General features: G+C 44.5%; 1 protein-coding gene across 2 annotated transcripts in view; it reads right to left on the minus strand.

Annotated features, from left to right (window-relative positions):
* The window catches only part of GANAB (glucosidase II alpha subunit), a 238,707-nt gene that overhangs the window by 185,963 nt on the left and 32,806 nt on the right, over positions 1-19,938 (minus strand). For both annotated transcript variants that reach the window (XM_078660606.1, XM_078660605.1), the window contains exon 2: positions 15,699-15,800. In XM_078660606.1, the coding sequence (XP_078516732.1) occupies positions 15,699-15,800 (102 nt within the window). The remainder of the gene's footprint in view (positions 1-15,698; positions 15,801-19,938) is intronic.

Below are 19,938 nucleotides of genomic sequence, written 5' to 3' on the forward strand. Positions count from 1 at the left end.
CGCAAAATCTGCACTAGCAACACAAGGGCCAACCCCCATGGGTCACAAATTACAGTGTCTACAGGGATAAGAGATAAAAACAGCAACAGCAGCCAAGGAACATTTCCCCAGGGAACAGAGGATAAAAACAGTCAGAGAACCAGAAAGAGAGGCTGGTGATGGCAGGGAGATCAAGGATCTAAGAGTTTCGTTACAGTTCTACAGGTCATCTCATGTTGATCTTGCTAATAGGAAAGCCTTGCATATAATACAAGCACAGAGGCAAATGAAGTAGTACACAACAGGCACCGCACTCCCAGCACCCCCCCACACCCCACCCCGAAGAGGTGTGGCTAAGTACATTGCAAGTAATGTCCACAGCCTATACAGAGGAGCTTATAAGAACATTTGAACCCCTACAGAGAGATCGGAGTAGGGAAGCAGTGCAAAAATCCCACATATGGACCAGAGGATGCACATGCTGTAAAATGGAGATAAAGAGACTTACAGTGTTATAACACTGCCACAGTGGAGACAGTTGCAAAGATGTAAACGTGCATATGCTAATTTGCTGTTTCAACTGATATTTCGATGGTGAAGCATGTGAGGAGGAGACTCTAGGTCAGTCCTTCTGTAGCAGGCGGGGTGAGACTTGTACCAACATATAAACAGCAGCTCAACAAACAAAACCGAGGTGAACAGCCCTCTCAGCTTTTATGCTTTCTTGATGGAGCGGCTTTTGTACTATGTGCTCAAAAATAAACCACAACCAAGTCACGGGGACCCTACGTAAATTGACGGATACTCCATGTCAGTATAGGGACCTGGTAACGGGAGAGGCCAAAACGCAGGCACTGGCGACGCTACATCGTCTGTACGGTATGGGGGACAAATCGGGAAAACTGCTAGCATGGCTGAGTAGGAAGGAAAGAGATGCCAGATGGATGGAACGGGTTCGAGACATACAAGGGAACCTGACTAGGTCCGATGTTCAGATTGCTGAAGCCTTTGCTACGCACTATCAACTCTTCTATGACGCACGAGACTTAGGGACACAGGAAGATGCCCTGCAATATATGGCACACTTAGACCTCCCAGTGCTGGCTGCCAAGGACCTCGATGACTTGGAGGCCGCCATCACGATAGATGAAGTGAAAAAGGCCCTCGCTAAACTGCGTGCGGGGAAATCCCCTGGCCCAAATGGATTGCCGGCAGAGTTTTTTAAGCAAACAGCAGACCTTTTGGCCCGCCACCTGCTGGGACTCTTTGAAGGGGCGATACAGGAAGGGGGACTCCCTCCGGACCTCCGCATGGCCACGATAATCCCGATCTATAAGGAAGGTAAACCACCAGATGAATGCTCGTCCTATCGCCCTATCTACCTTTTGAATATCGAAGTGAAGTTATTGGCGACAGTATTAGCCCTCAGACTGAGGGTCATACCAGAACTAGTCCATCTGGATCAAACATGCACCTTTTCAGGGACTCATCTACCGACCTCCCGGCACCCCGGCACCCCTGGTAACTTCATCAATAACTTGCCATCCTCTATAGCCAGCAGAATCTGTAGTTTACCCAATTACACCTTGCTGGGTGATCTAAACGTCCATTTGGACGACTCCTCGGACCCCGCAGCCACTGAACTATTAAATAGTCTTGAGGCACTAGAGCTCTCCCAGCGAGTTTTGGAACCTACTCATTTCAAGGGACACCTTTTAGACCCCATTTTTAGCAATTGCACCTACCTTACAGCTGAGTCGCCCATTCTCCTCCCATGGTTCGATCACTTTTTGATTCCATTTACCTGGTCACCACCAATCTCACACCCCACTCCAACGCCGGCAACCCGCAGGGACCGTAAGTAGTCAAAACTTAACCATACACAGTGGGCAACCACTCTAGAAGCCTCCACTCCAGCATATAATCCTGATCCCACAACTAATAATGCCAATTTTAATAAATTCATCACCCAATCATTGGATAGCATTCTTCCATTCACAGATCTTGTATCCAAACATAGTCCAAGAAACGCACCTTGGTACTCCCAAGATCTACGTAATATGAAGAAAGAATGTAAAAAACTGGAAAGGAAATGGCGCATCGATTATCTACAAATAAATAAAAATGTATATCGATCCTCTATAAAACGTTATAAAGATAACATAAAGATCGCTCAATCGACTTTTTATGAAAACAAAATAAATGCAGCAGTGTCAAAACCCAAATAAATTTACCGAATTGCGAAAACCCTTCTGAAAATACCGGATAAATCACCAGACCCTCATAGTGCTCAGACCCGCTGCAATGAGCAAGCAGATTTTTTTTCACAGTAAAATAGCTACAATATACGCATCGTTCTTACATGTCCCCACTATCCCAGTAGGTCCATTGAAGACAGACTCACTCTCCTCGGTTTCCCTGGAGACTTTTCCAACATTGGAACCTACCATCCTTGAAACCATCATGCTCCAGGTGAAGTCTGGATCTCCTAGCGACCCAGCTCCAGCTCAGTTCCTGAGGACAGTCATTCCCTCCATCCTGCCTACCATCTCAAATCTGATCAACACCTCCTTATCTTCAGGCATTGTTCCATCAAGTTGGAAGCAGGCAACAGTGAGAGCCCTTCTAAAAAAAGCCAATCTAGACCAGAGGAATCCAGGAAATTATCGTCCAATCTCGTTACTACCCTGGATAAGTAAAATCGCGGAGAAACATGTAAATAACACCCTTACAGAATTCCTAGAAATTAACAACCTACTGGACATGTCACAGACTGGGTTTCGCCCCATGCATGGGACAGAATCCGCACTTTTGGCTGTGACAGAAAGAGCTAGAATGATTACTGACCAGGGCGGCACTGCGGCCATTATTTTATTGGACCTCAGTGCCACCTTCGACACAGTAAATCATGACATCCTTTTACAGAGGATCTCTGATCTAGGAATTAGTTCTAGGGCAAAGGCATGGATTCAATCCTTCCTGTCAGACCGCTCTTTCGAGTCTGTGAGGGTAATGTTACATCGCCCAGTAAACCTCTCAGTTGTGGGGTTCCTCAGGGCTCCTCCCTGAGCCCCACACTGTTTAATATTTACATGCGTCCCCTTGCTGAGATCATCCGCCCTTTCGGTGTCCAAATTACATCATATGCTGATGACACCCAGCTGGTGGTAACATTGAATCATCCTCTCACCCAGCCAAGTGATTTAAAGGGCTGTATGGAAGCCGTCTGTGCCTGGATGACTCAGTCATATTTAAAGTTAAATGGAGATAAGACGGAGTTAATGATACTAGGCAACTCCCCGGTAAAATCCATCTACTCCATCTGGCCACCCTCATTGGGCTCAGCCCCTGAACCTAAGGATACCATTAAAAGCCTGGGAATTTGGATGGATAAAACACTCACCTTCAATTGCCAGGCAGTAATATTGTCAGCTACCTGCCTAGGTATCCTTAGGCTCATCCGTAAAGTCCTTCCACTCCTCCCTCTAAAGGCAAAACAGATCATGATTCAGGGCCTTATTCTCTCTCGACTAGATTTTGGGAACGCCCTCTACCTTGGAGCACCTCAAACAATCCTCAAAAAACTCCAAGTAATTCAAAACTGTGCCGCCCGCACTCTCCTGGGCATCCCTCGTCGCCAACCCGTGAAAACTGAACTTAAAGACCTTCATTGGTTACCCATTAGGGAAAGAATCTAGTTCAAAAGTCTGTGTATTGCTCACCGTGCTTTTTGGAAGAAAGGAGCAGTTCTAAATCACGCCCTGGTTAATCCATATATTCCTACCAGACAGCTTAGGTCGGCACATGCCTTCCGAGTGAGCAACCCCAGGTTCCAAAGAGCAAGATGCGGAGGGCGAACCTTCTCTGTGAATTCAGCCAGACTGTGGAACTCCCTTCCCCTCTCACTTCGCTCAGAGCCCAATCTTCTTCCCTTCCGGAAAAAATTGAAAACCCTCCTGTTTAGCAGATAAACATAGTCCCCTCCTCATACACACTTGTTAATTATTAGCGCTAGGACGCCTGCGGGTAACTATCGCGCTTTATAAAAAATTATTTCATTCATTCATTCATTCATTCATTCACTGGGTTCCTTCCGGGTAGGGCCACTAGATTTAACCTCCGACGGACCCACAACTGGCTACAGGAGGTAGGAAAGAGACGGGACCCTCATTGGTTTCTGTCGCTCGACGCCGAAAAGGCGTTTGATGCGGTCCACTGGCCTTTTTTGGAGGGAGTCCTGGTGCGACTAGGTTTTGGTCCGAAGTTCAGGCAGTGGGTACAACTGCTATATACGGACCCTAGAGCCAAGGTTAAGGTAAATGGGACCGTATCATGGGTCTTCCCAGTGAGGCGGGGGACCAGCAGGGGTGCGCCCAATCACCCTTGCTTTTCACGCTGAAGATCGAGGTACTTGCGGCAGCAATTAGGCAAAATGCAGACATTAGAAGTTTTCAGCTGGGGCCACATGACGTCCTCCTATACATAACACCCCCAGAAACGACGATACCGGCACTGTTCGCAGAGCTGGAAAGATACGGAGCCCACGCAGGATACAGGATAAACTGGCATAAGTCAGTCCTATATGATCCTCGGGGACAGGAGCAATGGACGAGCCTCCCAGAGAGGTTACAGACGACTAGTGAGGGCTTTACCTATCTTGGAGTGTTTGTGACGCTCGACAGTGGCCGCTCATACGACAAGAATATCAAACAGATAGTGCATAACTTTATAGAAGATGCGAGTAGATGGCGACTCCTACCCCTTACAATCCTAGGCCGTGCGGCCATGTTTAAAATGATGACGCTGCCCAAGCTCCTGTATGCATTTCAAAACGAGTACTACCCCCTCCCCCGTAGGGTGCTCACGGAAACCAATGCGGAATTGAGAACCTTTCTCTGGTTAGGTAAGCAACCACGGGTAGCACTAACGACTCTGCAGAGGCACCAATACGGTGGAGGGATCTCACTTCCCAGTATCAAGGCCTATTATTGGGCGGAACACTTGGTGCCCATCAACGATTGGTTCCACGCCCCGGCCCTACACCCCACATATGCACTTGAAAGACACACGATGGGCACCCGCCCGTACAACTATTATTTATATGGGGGCAAAGGGAAGGGGAGCCTGCTGCTGGCCACTGGACTTCCGTTGATGGTCTGGAACCGAGCGAATAAGAACATAGGCTGGGAGAATAGGCCCACCAGGCAAACGCCGTTGTGGCATTGCACCTGGCTCCACGAACTGAATACATTGAAGGGATTTAAGAGGTGGGGCAACATAGGGATCTCGACGCTCGGGTACGCGACTGCCAAAGGGGAACTGAAGTTGTTCCATGCGTTGCGGGCGGACTTTGGCCTGCTCCGCGCGCAATACTTTAAATATGCGCAACTGAGACATGCCTGGCGGGCGGAAGGGATCCGAGTGGGCACACTCCCTGAATATACACCATTAGAAGGCCGCCTGCTCCAAGAACAAGTACAGGAAAGGGCGGTATCGCTTACATACAGGACTCTTATGAATAACATGCCAGATGACTTGGGCACCCTTAGAAGAAAGTGGGAGAGGGATGTGGGTGAAATGGACACGGTAGACTGGGACACTGTTCTCATGCATCCAAGGGAGGTAGCTATTAAATCCCGGTTGAGGCTCATTCAATTCAACGTCCTTCATAGGACTTATTTTGATAGGGTGCGCTTACACAAAATGGGAAGAGCTGGGGATGCGAACTGCCTGAGATGTGGTCAAGAGGGGGGATTTCTACCACATAATCTGGTCCTGTCCGATGATTCAGGTTCACTGGACGGGGATCCTGAGAGAATTAGGGGAGGTGCTGGAGACTTCACTGCCACTTGACACTAAATTAGTCCTGTTGGGTATGACCAACGATGTCGATCTCGCACGCCCGCTCTTGATCTTCTTGCCCTGGCCTTGGTGGTAGCAAAGAGGGATGTGGCAAAGAAGTGGGGGGCAGCCACGACACCGCAGCTGGAGGAATCGCGGAGAGGTCTGGATCTCTATATGGCAGACGAAAGGGTCACCTATAAGGCACGGGGCTGCCCTAAGAAATTTGGTAGAGTATGGAGTAAATGGCGGAAATATCATGGCCTCGATGGGGGGATATGAAAAGGGGAAATGGGACAAGGCGCGTCCACAGATATGAGTGCATCGTAGGGCAGTTGGCCATGGCACTACTGCCTTGGGCCCGGAAAGCTCTGGTGAAGTTGCTTGATATGAATAATATTGTATTGATTTTAATGGTGAGGCTCGGTGGATGAGGGGTTGGGGGACGGGATGTGTTGACCGATGAGGACATGATTGTATTGTTGTTACATGATAAAATGCAAATAAAAATATTTAAACAAAATAAAATAAACCACAACCAACACGCAGTTCCTAGTAATGCTTGGTTATGGTGTTCACCAACATATTTTAAAGTGCCCTACATCCTTCCTTTGCCACAAAACGAGACGGAGGCCTGTACATCACAAACAGCTTTAAAAGTGCACACAGGGGTGAATACTAAATGAGACATAATGAGGATGCTGGTTCAGGAGATCTGTGCAAGTTACTAAGGTAAGTAAGTCACTGTGCAATGGTCTGCGAAAGAAATAAATCAGACAGCAACAAAGTCCAAAATACCCACTCCTTTCTCTAGGTACTGGTGCTTCTAGGAGTCTCAGAAAAAGTAGGCACCAAGACCAAAGCTTCCCGAGCTTCCTCTGTTTGAAGCCCTGCATCCCTTACAACAAGAACAGCACCAAGGAGGGAAGAGGGATTGCCAACCAACAGCTTTTCTGGTAATAACGTATTAGAAAATGAATTGGTATCAAGACAATTGTGATTGAGAACCTAGTAGAGGATAATGTAGGGGAAATCCACTGAAACCCATATCTTGATCCCAAAAGAGACAAATAACACAGATTCTATCTATGAACTAGCACACTGTATACAACCCTCCAAACGGACAATATGTGTGAAACATGAATGTAGGGTGGGTGTTACACAGGTGGACTGGAGAATGGAAAGGACCATTTAGTGTTCATCGCTGACAGCATTCACACACTTCCTGCTGTACCTCTGTGTAAAATGTTGTGCCTTCTGAACCAGGGGAGGTTTCCAGCCAATTACCTTTGCCTTTGAAGTGTATATTCTCCGTGCTTTTGTGAAACTCACATTCCCAGTGTTCTGGACTTTTCCAACAGGAGCCCCTGGTGCAGTAGAAGTTAAATATAACACAACATGACTAGTAAGAATTGTAGGACTGTAGATTTGGGGATTAAACTCTTGTGAATCTGGCCATCAAGACAGAAAGATAGGATGCTTGGAAACTCACAAACCTCTGGCTAGCTCTGACATCCTGGCCAGCAGAGGGGAATATGGAACCCCTCATCCTGCAGTTGGTTTGCATTTGTTGTCTTGGCACATAGGTGGCCTGCAGACCGGTGCTGGACAGAAATACAGGACCAGAAATATAATCTTTGCTGGATTGGTAACTCAACCTACACTGGGCCCAAGTCATACAAGCTTGCAAGAAGCCTACATTCTGTGACCTCTGGAAATACAGAATACTGCCTTCTGGCTGTGCATGCAAAGTATAACCAACCTGAGCCAAAAGACCCCCTGCACAAGGCCCAGCTAACTTGAAGACTCACGTAGACGGACGTCAACCAAAAGCAACAAGGTCCCTTAATTACAGCTGCCCAGATCTGGGTGTTAGAGCTGTAGCACTGTCCAATCTCCAAGTGTTCACCATCTCCGGCTCTTCCACCATGTAGGATATCCTTTGTGCCCTCAACCATTCTTAAGAATCAGGAGGCCCAAAAAACAACCTGTGCGCATCCAGTATGGGGTTCAATTCTACTGGCTGGGGGCGGTTACAATGATTCGGAATGGTATGAACGTTCTAACCCTTTTGAAGTGATCACTACAATTGTTGTTATCTAATCCTAACCATGGAGCCCAAGATCTGAAAGGCCTCGGGAGTGCTAATGAATCTCAACAGTGCACCAGACACTGGAAAAACTTGACTGCAACCAGCATTTTGAGAAACATGGGGCCCTAAACTTGAAATGCCATCCTAAGACCCCCTAGCAAGTGAACCTGCACTACAGTCCATCTGAGTATTACAAATACTGGACTCTGTCAGTTAGGCCATTAATTAGTAATTGGACACCAGTGACTGAACTTGTGTGAACTATGTCCCTAACCAGACATGAGTGACTTAATATAAGGTCTTCAAGAGAGCACTACCAGGAACACCAGAAACCTTGTTAGGAAGAGTCCTAGTTGTCTGGATTGTGTGTTTTAAGTGTTGACATCTTTTATTCAGCCACCAACCTATTTTTGGGAATGAAACCTTTCCATTCCTCTGTAACATGATGGTACCCAATGTCCAGGGATTGGACCAGACTCAGTCTCTCCGCTGGACCCAGCTCCAATGGACGTCCTACTGAACGGGGTTCACAACAATGATTATTGCTCTGAAGGATTTGTTAACTCTTTCCCTGAAGCGCTGCAGTGTTCCGGCTGAATGGAAACATGCCATCATATGTTCTTTATTAAAGAAATCTGATCTAGACCCCGAGATAATAGAAAATTATAGACCCATCAGTTCTGCCTGCTGCTAGCAAAATGCCTGGGAAATTGATCAAGAGCTACATCAAAAATCATCTGGAAACAAACAATATTCTTCACCCTACCCAGACAGGTTTCTGCGCGGGCTGTAGTACAGAGACCTCTGTTATAAGGGCCACAGAGGATCTGAAGGTGGTCCTAGACCAGGGTGGATCGGAAGCACTGATCTCCCGGGACCCGAGTGCCACCCCACGCTTCTCAGTTGATTGGAAGAAGCTGGTGTTATAGGGAATGCCTGAAGTGGTTGGCCTAATTTCTGGATAAACACAGTTTCCAGGTCAGCAAAGTGCTGTTTTTCTCTTCCAGCCATCAGTTGTACTTTGGTGCCCCGCAGGGCTCGTCCTTGAGCCATGCGCTTTTTAACATTTATGTCCGCCCCTGATCAGATATATATTCTTTTGGTTTCAAGATGGTATCTTATGCGGACGACACCCAACTGATTGTTACACTGTCACCAAATATGTTTCCATGAGACTCAACAGCTCTTAGCTAAAGTATCCGAGTTGATGACAGCCAGCTGACAAATTGAATGGTGGTAAAACAGAGGTTCTGGTCCTAGGAAATAACCCAACGCTTTGGGATCATCTAAGTCAGAAGTAAAAATTCTGGGGTTGGCCCTGGATAACCAGCTAACCATGGCCTCCCAAGCAAAGAAGGTGGCTGGCAGTTGTTTTGGCCTGTTGAGAGCCCTAATAAAGGTTTTTAAAAGGCTCCCGGTAGAATCACGTAGAATCGTGCTTCAGGTGTTAATCTTGTCCCGTCTGGATTATGGCAACTCGATGTATTTAGGCAGCCCAAAATCAGTGATAAACTTCAGATCACTCAAAAGGTCGCCTCCCGGATACTGCTGGGTATTCAGAAAACACAATCGCCTGGAACTGCACTTAAAATGCTTCACTGGCTGCCCATAAGCTGCAGAGTACTATTTAAAGCACTATGCATTTTATATCGGGCCAAGCATAAACCAGTACCATCTGTTCTGCAGCAAATGCTCATCCACTTACATGTCAATAGGGACATGCGATCACACAATTGTGGACTGCTTTTGGTGCTCAAAATTAAGAAGGCTAGAAGTGTGTGTGTGTGAAGGGGGGGTCTTTTGCCTACATTGCACCTAGGCTTTGAAACTCTCTGCCAACCAGCCAAATATTGGAGGATAATTTTGAGAGGTTCAGAAAAAAACTTAAGACACATATTTTCTCTTAACTCTGTCTATTCTCCTTTAATTCACTCACTCCTCATTACAATGGCACTGGAAAGCCCTATTCGGGTAGCCATGAGCTTCATAAATACTGGAAAATGGAATATAGCTCCAGAGTCTCTGCATCGGTGTAACCTTGACCAGAGTTTAGCTATTTCTAACAAACAGAGACGCAAACACTTCCACACTATCCAGAGTTAACCCAAGCCAAGTGCCATGTGATAATACGGACTACCTTAACTAGTATTAAGAGAAATCTTTTTTCTAGCACCAAAGATGTCATTTTGACCCAGAAGGTTCAAGCATGTTTTGATGTTTTCTTAATATTTTAATTGTAACTAACTATAGCAGTGGTTCCCAAACTGTGCGCTGTGGCTCCCTAGAGAGCCGCCAAACCTAGCCGCGCACCAAGCACTTTAATGCATTTAATATTGAAGGAGTGGTTGGCTTCAGTTAAACTAATTAGACTTAAAACGCATGAAGTCGATGATTTGTGACATGCCTAAAGCGGGAAACGTAGTGCTCAATTGATGGCATGTCAGGGGAGAGGCAATCCATAAACTCTGGATCCCCACGTTCAAACAATCCCAAAGTAAGCAGAAAATGCCCCATTTATTTTGTTACTCATTAATAGTTTCGTTTTTCCCCCAAAATCCATTTTACACCAATGCAAGTTATGAGGAAAGTACAGTTGTCCTGTCTATTAAACACATTAAAAATTACACACACATTTCCAGACAGGTCTGCTCTCTCCTTGAGCACAGGGAAGTAAAACACCATATACAGCATAATGCCAAAATTTGGAAGCAAGAAAGAGGGACGTTTCAAAAAAATTCTGAGGAATTTATTTGGCTTGCATTGATTCGGTGGCAACTTTAGGGAGAAGACAGCAAAAATAAAGCTGTATGTGGTTTAAAAAATCTCGAGTCACTCTGCTGAGACAGGTGTTGGCATGTATGACATTAGTAGTAATGGCAGTGCATGAAAATATTCTTCAAGCGCAGAAACACATTGGCAATGGAGCCTACATGCATAGAGGTGCTATCTAGCACTGAAAGTAGAATAAAAAAAGTTTGAGCGGGTACTCTAAAAAAGGCATGGGCAGAGAAGTGTAACTAGGAATATTTTATTAGAGGCACTGCCTTAGTAATATGAAACACCCTGCATATATGATTATAATACCTTCATCAGCTTCATCTTAATTATTTTCAGGGAGAAAAATTCAGGTACTCCTGACGCTGGGCTGACATCCCCCCACCCTCCCAAAAAAGTAAAAGTGGGGAGCCATGGGCAATGGCCAATGGGTCATGGGAGCCATGAGTCGAAAACGTTTGGGAACCACTGAACTATTGAATAAAGTTTTTCTTTTTCTAATGTAAAGTATTGACTGGAGATGGATGCTATTGAGTGTTGCTTCTAACCTCCTCCATGTCCTGGATAAACCCTGACTGCTTGTACTAGTCACCCTGATAGTCCCTGCTACCCTTCGAGCACTTGCTCCATGCGAGAAGGTCAAGTATCTAAAGAAAGCAAATTGGCTAACCACCTGGAATGCATCCATTTCGTGGCCCTAGGAGATCAGTGGCAAACAAGTGTACCCACACAGAATACTACCCAGCAACGAATGACTGCCCTAGTAGCCCAAAAAAAGACCTCACACTGAAAAGCACATTATTAATGAGACAGATCATCAGTTTACAATACACTTCTTAGAGTCGTGCATCCGTGAACCAAGTACCTCAGAACTAAACATTTATCTGGGAGAGAAGGCTAGAGGTTATATTCTCCTTACATCAGTGTCTCTGGTGTCAAGCCTACTAAATGGGTGTCCGAGGGGGCTTAAGCCTCTCAGTTCTCCTTGGATTTTTCTTCTGTAGAAATATTTTCCAGAGCGAAAAGGGTAGGCCCCAATGCAGACTTTTTTTGTTTTTGCATTAAAGGCTGTCTGCTCGCAGACTGGGTGGTGCTCTCATCCTTAAATGCCGCTTGCACAGTGCAGAAGTTTTATTGTACCACAAATGGACTGGGTCAGGATAGAGCAAAGGTGGAATATATGCTCAGACTGGGAATGGAAAACAGACCACTCACTGAAGCAACAGGCCTAGACTCCCCATATCAAGTCATTGCATTGAACTGAGATCTGGTTTCTTAATCTCACCCATCAATGGAGGTACAAGGTCAACCTCTTAGTACAATAGGCTTGAAGTACTACAACAAGAAGCAGATACTCAGGAACTCCATGCTTAGACAAAGAGCTGAGCTCAACTTGATGGCACAGCAGTCTCAGTGGAGTGGGCAAAATGTGGTCCTTAAATGGCTCTCTGCTCCTGGTTACTTCACGCCGTTCCATGTGCCGCATCACCAGGAACAAGCAGACTGGTGCCAGGAGACAATCCTTTAACCAGATCTTTTTCTTTTTACAGGGTTGCTTCCATCACTTGTGATACACAATGGTGGTAATCTTCACATACAGATTATTTATAAATAAAAAAATAAATAAACATCATGTAGACTTCGAGATGTTGGGATTCAAGGAATGCCACTGAAATGGCTGCAGTCTTTTTTTTAGAAGACAGGGTTTTTTCGGTCTTTGAGGAAGAATGTATTTCGGAACCAGTGCCTCTTGCCTGTGGAGTCCCTCAGGGATCGGCTTTAAGCCGCACTTTGTTCAAAGTCTACCTGAGTTCTCTGGCACATATTGTCACCCCATTTGGGGTGCAGATTGTCACCCATGCAAATGATACTCGGTCGTTTCACTGAATAAAAATGATAATTCAGGAGGGGCCCTTATGTCCTGTCTAGAAAAAGTGGCCGGTTGGATGGACACCTCTTATTTGAAGCTAAATGGAGCTAAACCAGAAATGATGCTTCTTGGCGGGGTGGCCCCTCTGAATATAGACTCTTGGTGGCCTAACAGTCTTGGATCCCCCCACTCCGAAAAAGTCCATAAAAAGCTTAGGAGTCATACTGGACACTAATCTAGATTTTAAGGAACAGGCGCGGAAAGTGGCAGGCTCCTGCTACGGCCTTCTGTGGATGATTAGAAAAATTCTTCCCACTCTTCCTTTTATGGCCAGAAGATTGTTAGTACAAGCATTGATCCTGTCGAGGCTGGACTATGCGAATGCTATCTATCTTGGAGCCCCTGTGTCCACCACTAAAATATTAAAGACCGTGCAAAATTGTGCGGCCCGGCTTCTTTTAAAGGTCCCTAAACGCCTTTCAGCCAAACCTGCTCTAGCCTCATTTCATTGGCTTCCAATCCAAGAAAGGATTCAATTTAAGGCTATGTGCATTGCACATAAATCACTGGCAGGAAAGGGATCCTCACTGATTCAGGCTATGATTCTTCCCTACCAGCCCAAAAGAGCTCTTAGATCAGAGGGTAAACACCTCCTAATAGTCCCAAAAGTTAAACACAAGAAGTGGAGGCCGTATGATCTCATATAGTGCTGCCAAGTTGTGGAATCGTGTTCCCCTTCATATCCGCTCCCAGTCTAATCACCACCATTTTCGTAAACAGCTCAAAACTTTTCTTTTCCCCTGATATGTTATGAGTTTGAATTAGTGTTCTCTAGCGCTGGGATGCCCTCGAGTAACCAGACGCTTTATAAGTGCTTCCTCATTCATTCATTCATGTATGTGTGCACGTTTGGGAGAGTAGAGTTAGAAGTATACCTCACCACCTCAATAGTGGTACGGGTGCTTCTCCTACACCCAGTGGTAGAGACTCTGTAATTACTTAAAGGCTGCTCTTCATCTGTATGAAATTCAATGTCCCCTGAGGGATGATTACACCCTTACTAAGGATGCACACCAGAAAAATTACAGACACACTGATCCATGATGACAGAACAAATACATTCACAATGCAACTGTTCAGCAACAAGAGATGCAAAGGTTATACGTGTCAGCCGCGGCAAATGGTGCTCGAAGCACACGACTTAAAGGCAGAATGAAGCGAATTTAGCAGTCCACGCTGAAACAAAAGGCAAGGGGCCCAGGGGTGGGGAACAGGACATTAGCAAAGAAAAAGACCAATGTGTCAGGGCAAAGTCCCTAGGTAAGAATTAACAGGGTTCGATGATAAAAACACATACGGTTGGGGTGCGTGCTATACTGGTGCTCAAAGCTTTGGTTATGAGCACAGCAGAAGCAGTTTGCAGCCCATCTTCCGGTGATAGGTACCCAAAAAGTTGAGAATTCAAGAGGGATATGACTAAATAGTACTTTTAAAAAACGTGGCATTTATCAGCCGTAGAACATCTGCAACTCCGCTTCTTCTTAATAAATGTTTTGCCCTGTTTAAACTCAAGGTCAATAGCCCAATCTGACAACCTCCCTAATGCATTTCACAAAACATTTAGGGAAAGATCTTTCAGTGAATTAAAATAAAAGTCATAAAGACACAAATGTTTATAAAATATACTGGTTTGCAATAGCTACACTCATGCATGTAGGAGAAAAAGTTCCCAGGTAAGGAGGCAGACGGTGCTCCTACAGATTTGGCCTGGGTACAGATAAGACAAGCATACTCTCAGACCCTCTCTATAGTTATTTCAGTGCCGAGGTACATGCCCGGGTCTCAACCTAGCAGGAGGAGGGCATCCCATAATTATGGCTAAGGTAGCTCATAAGGACGACTACATAAGATTCAGCATTAAACAGAGGCTCATTTTATTTTGTTGGGTGCTCTTTGTTTGGTGGATCATGATACAAGTTGCCCCATCACATCTTTTATCCAACCTTAGTTACATCGGGCTTACAGGACACACATTTTCACAGCAACAATTCGAAGAAAGGAATAAATGACCTGCGCAGGATGTGAATTCACAACAGCAGTTACTTAAAATTCTTACTCATCATGAAACTGTTTTTGGTCTGTATCTTGCCAAATATTCCCTGGCATCTTCTGGAGGTTGGAGCATGGTTTACAATAGACTTGAACTATTAAGACTAATGAAGACCGCATCATACTTGGGAGAGGTTTATGCAGTGTACATCAGTACACGAGGTAGTACACAAAAAGATTGAGGTGAGTATAAAACACAATCACTGAGTGAATGCAGGATAAAGGCCTCTGTGGCCCCAGAACTACAAACTGAGCACAATATATGCACAATCATGGAGACCCACAAAGCCCACCTTTGCAGACATCCTGACAGGTGAGGCTAGGGGAGGAATAAGGGAAGCGAAAGAAAAAGCCCTTCTGTGGATAGGAAAAAGAGACCTAGCTGAGAAAGCAGCACAAGGCAGATGAATTTCAATTTCCTGGGTTTTGAGTGCTCTGAATAAGGAGAGCTGTATTATTATTGTATGACGTTTGTGTTTTTGGAAAACAGTCCAGTATTCAGATGACCAAAGTCCATGCTAAACAAATCTTTGATTTTTTTTTTTAAAACTGGACATAACCATAAACAAAGTCTACGTTTTCAGAGCAATAGGTACCAATTATTTAAGTTTTGCCTAGATTTGAACTAATGCCCTGTGACTGCACTCTGGTTGAGATGCTACCAGGAGAGTCAAGGAACACCAAACTAAGGTACCAGGACATGGCTTACTAAACACAAGAGAAACATTTGATGGACATTTTGCATGACAGAAATAGCTCAATGAAGAAGGCTTTGATCACAGGCAAAGTTCACATAATGAAGAAAAGCTCCTCAAGGGAAGGGCCAGCAGGATGAAGACAATTTTATCATCAGCAAAAATAACATGCCGGATGGTCGCTCATCTACAAGGCTCAGACAATGGCTGCTCTATGCTAAGGTTTGAGGAAAGCAACAAAGTTTGCCATGAGTACGACTGAAACACTGCATATTTTTTCCTTATAGGATGATGGCAGGGTGCTTTAAACATGAAAAATTCAATGACGACTACTTACTTGCAAAAGGAGCTTTGGTCACAAGTCTTGAAGTTGCTCCGGTCGACAGCCAGTGAGACCGAGAGGTAGAGGGAGGTGAACAGGATGAACCTCACACAAAACCTGACAGAAACGGTGAAAGGGAGAGAAACGGGGACAACCAACATCAGTTAATTATTCACACAACATTTATTATCTGGAACCTGAAGGAGAAACAATGGTAATGCAACTCGCTTGAAATTAGCAAACAACAGAGATGGACAAGGAATCAGAATACAATCCTAGAAAGATAACTAACATGCAAGATGTTTATCAGAGGCAGAGCAGCCAACTACCCTGCAGTAAACCAACAACTAGCTGAAGGCTATAGGGAGAAAAACCTGCAGTAAACCAAATACTGGCAGAAGGCATTAGGGAGAAAAATATATCGATCAGCGAGCAGGAAGATTTTGCCTTAAGTTTTTTATTTTTTTACTTTATTTCGGTTCCACAGAGGAATCATAAAAGTATACATCAATATAAAAAACACAGTATAAAACCACAATACATTTTTACATATTTCTGGATTCCAATACATTCAATATCGATTTCTAATAACAAGTGCGGATCTAATAAAACTTAGTACAGCATTACAAATGTTTGGGGTTGACAAAGATAATAGGTATTCATATCCCTCTTTGTAATAACATGATCCAAAGGATAATAGTAAAGGTCTAATAAAAGTGTTTTTAGGGACCTTATACAGAGCACAAAAAAGAATAAGGTGCAGAGTATTTTGCGTCGCCTTAATATTACAGGGGCAGAAAGGTAGTTTCTCACACCACCCCCCTTGCTTTGGATAAGCAAAAAGGAAGTGTAGAGTGTTAAGGCGAAACCTTGTTAGATAGAAACGCCATTGTGTATTAGTAATATATGACAGATAAAAGGGTCGCACCAGTTTGCCCCTGACACATAAAGCATGTTCACTGTTCCTTAAGGTACCCAATTTAGAACCGTAAACATTTTTATAATTAACTTAGCATCCTTTTTGATCACGTAAGCGTTTTCAAACATGTTTCCTAACCCAATCTTATAAAGGGTATCCCCAACATATCGAAGCCATGGAATCTCCCTATAGTGATCAAGTTTAAGGCAATCTTGGAGGATCTCTTTTGTCAGTTTCAATTCCTCCGATTGCCAAACTTTAGCCCATAATAATAATGGAGCTACATGTATGGTGTCGGTCACAAACTCCATTCCAACCTCCCCATGGCAAAAACTGTTTGAGGAACCCGATGGGACTGATAGGAGACGTTTTATAAATTTATTCTCCATAATCTGGAGCTTTTCACAATTTTGTGACCCCCAAACTCCAGCACCAAAAGTTATAACAGAAACACACTTAGCTTTATACAAGGATATTATTTCTGCTATTCGCCGCTGTCCTAATTTACTGGCAAAACGGAAAAGAGCTTCAATTAATTGTGTAACCTTTTGGACCCGAACTAATATCAAGGGCCCCCAATTCAATTTTTTGTTAAAAAGGTTACCCAAATAATTAAAGTTATCAACTTTTTCTATAATTGAATCCCTCACTATATACTTGCGGGTTTTAACACTTCTTGAACCGCAAGTCATGGCAAATGATTTAGTGAAATTGACCCAGAGATCCAAATTTCCCATAAAATTATCAAAAGCATTTAAACAAATCTGCATGCTATTGGGGGTGAGGGTCATTAAAACAGTATCATCTGCATATGACAACATTGGGATTCTTTTGCCATTGATCTGTGGAAAATCAGCACAGGTTTCTAACAGAAAACATTCTAATCCATTAGTATAGACCAGAAATAAAACAAGCATTTGCAATGCAATAGGTCTCGGGTTAATTAAGTTTGAGCTATTGGCATTGCTAAATATTGCAACATCAACTGTAATATTCCATGCAGCACAAACAAACTACGGCCTACTGTTTACTACTGGAGTTTAACTGCCTCATCCTGAGTTGTCCTCTTCTACATTATTTGGGATGTGCTAGATTCCGGGCCAATATGCTGGAGCGAAACTGGCACCAGATTCATGGGATGTGCAACTTTCCAACACTTTGGTGTAAGATCTCGTCGCTCACAAAGCGCACGCTAATTATTTTCCCTCCAAATGGATGTTGATTTATATTGATTTAATGAGACTAGACACCATCAGATCAGTGCTCTCAGCATTTCTGTGCAAACAAATATGTAAATAGCCAAGTCATGCATTGTTTAGACTTTTCCCTTTTTTACATTTTTCCTCATATTGCCTACATATGAAACAAGCCATACTTTTAGTCGCTATTAAATCTGTCCCGGAAAACTCCGGTGGCCTCACTGCCGCCCTTTGCTCACACAGCAGCCCTTGCTCGGCTTCTTATGACTCACCTCGGCTGTCTCTTTATTCCTTCTTTAACTGGGACAAACATGGCCACGCGACGTGAGGAGGAGCCGAAGAAAGAAAACAAACACTTGCATCGTCATCGCGCGCTCCGTTGACGGGTCTGCCGCGGCCGGTCCTGCAGTAAGGGGCACGGCGCATGTGTAAGGCCGAAACCTTCCATGGGGCACGGCCCGAGGAACCACTGTAAAATCGAACCCCCCTCCGCGCCAACAAGATTCTTAACCCCTAAAGTGCTTAAAGTGGACGGCCGCAGCCCCGAGTCTGCCGCGGCCGGTCCTGCAGTAAGGGGCACGGCGCATGCGTAAAGCCGAAACCTTCCATGGGGCACGGCGCATGCGCAAGCAGCGGGAGGTATTGCTAGCGTCTCAGCTTCCGAGGAGGACAGCGCGTTCACGCGCGCGTGTCCGGTGCAAATCGCCTTGCGCGCGGCCAGGACTGTCCTCCTGGAAAGCACACACGCTGACTATAGGTCTTTGGCGAGAGCGAGCTTCGCTCGCTTCACCGAGACCTAAAAAGGGAGCTAAAATGCATCCCTGACGGACACCTTCAGTGGACAATATAGGTCTAGTCTTCTCCCCACCAGGGCCATATCTAACTCTCACCGTTGTAGCGGCGTGGAGCCTACGAAGCAAGGTAACCAAGGGCTACTCAAACCCCATAGCCTCCATCATCCGCCATAGCTTATCCCTACACACAGTGTCAAAAGCACTGGACAAGTCCATAAATGCCAAGTGAATAGAACTACTCTTGGCACCCATGTACTTGCCCATAATTAATGCTAAATTTAGGCACTGCTCAGTGGTTCCTTTCCCTCTTCTAAATCCATATTGGGAGTCCACAATAACCCCCTGTGTCTCCGCCCATGTTTCAAGGCGAGCCAATATCACCCTACCCATTAGTTTGCATGATGCATCTATTAGTGATATTGGCCTGTAGCAGCGTGGGTCAGACTTGTCACCCTTCTTAAAAATGGGTACCACCACTGCTTCTTTCCAAAAAGTCGGGATGGGCCCCAGTATTATTGCCTTAAAAACATTCAAAAGTAATGAGGACCAAACCTCCGAATTATGTTTAAAAAGATCCAAGGGGACTGCATCTGGGCCTGGAATCAACAGTGGTCTGCGCAGTAATTTAAACACATTGTCACATAAACTGTGCCCTGAGGGTTAGACACTGAAAAAACTTTAAGAATGCTTGCATGAATAGAGAAAATGGCGCAGACAAAAAAAAAGTCACAGGAACCATCCAGTGATAGCTTTGAACACCACACCCAGTCTTGTCATGGTGCAAGTTTTCTAGGGTTGCAAAAGCAAGGCGGCTCCTACACTTAGCAAGCTTATTTTCCTTGCAATTCTAATTTTTTTTTTTTTTTTTTTTTAAATGGGGCTTCCCTCATAGAAGGTTTTACAAGTGACATGTAACTGGATTATTTATAGTCGCAATAGCATTATAATATCCAAGTCTAGTTGTCTAAAGACCAAAAGGTGAATTCACAGAATAATTATAAGTAAATACTTGACAATTATTAAACATAACAAAATCATTTGAAACAAGTATTAATATACGAGGATTCTGTGTTCACAATATAAATATTTGCAGAAAATCTTTTAACTTAATACCGTTCACATAGTCAAATGTAAAAATGTCATGATTCGGTCCAACGGGGCACGACAGAGGCCATAGTCATGGGATGTGCAATTTGACATTCAGGACACTTGATATCATTCCTAAATTGATAAAGTAATATATGAATAGTTATCAAACAAAGCTAGCGCGGACCATCAAGAAAGTTTTGCTTACGGTTTCTGTAATAAGCCACAAAAGTAATCAATATCTAAAAGGAAAACGG

The sequence above is a fragment of the Lissotriton helveticus genome, chromosome 9 (genome assembly GCF_964261635.1).
Source record: "Lissotriton helveticus chromosome 9, aLisHel1.1, whole genome shotgun sequence".
Classification (NCBI taxonomy): domain Eukaryota; kingdom Metazoa; phylum Chordata; class Amphibia; order Caudata; family Salamandridae; genus Lissotriton; species Lissotriton helveticus.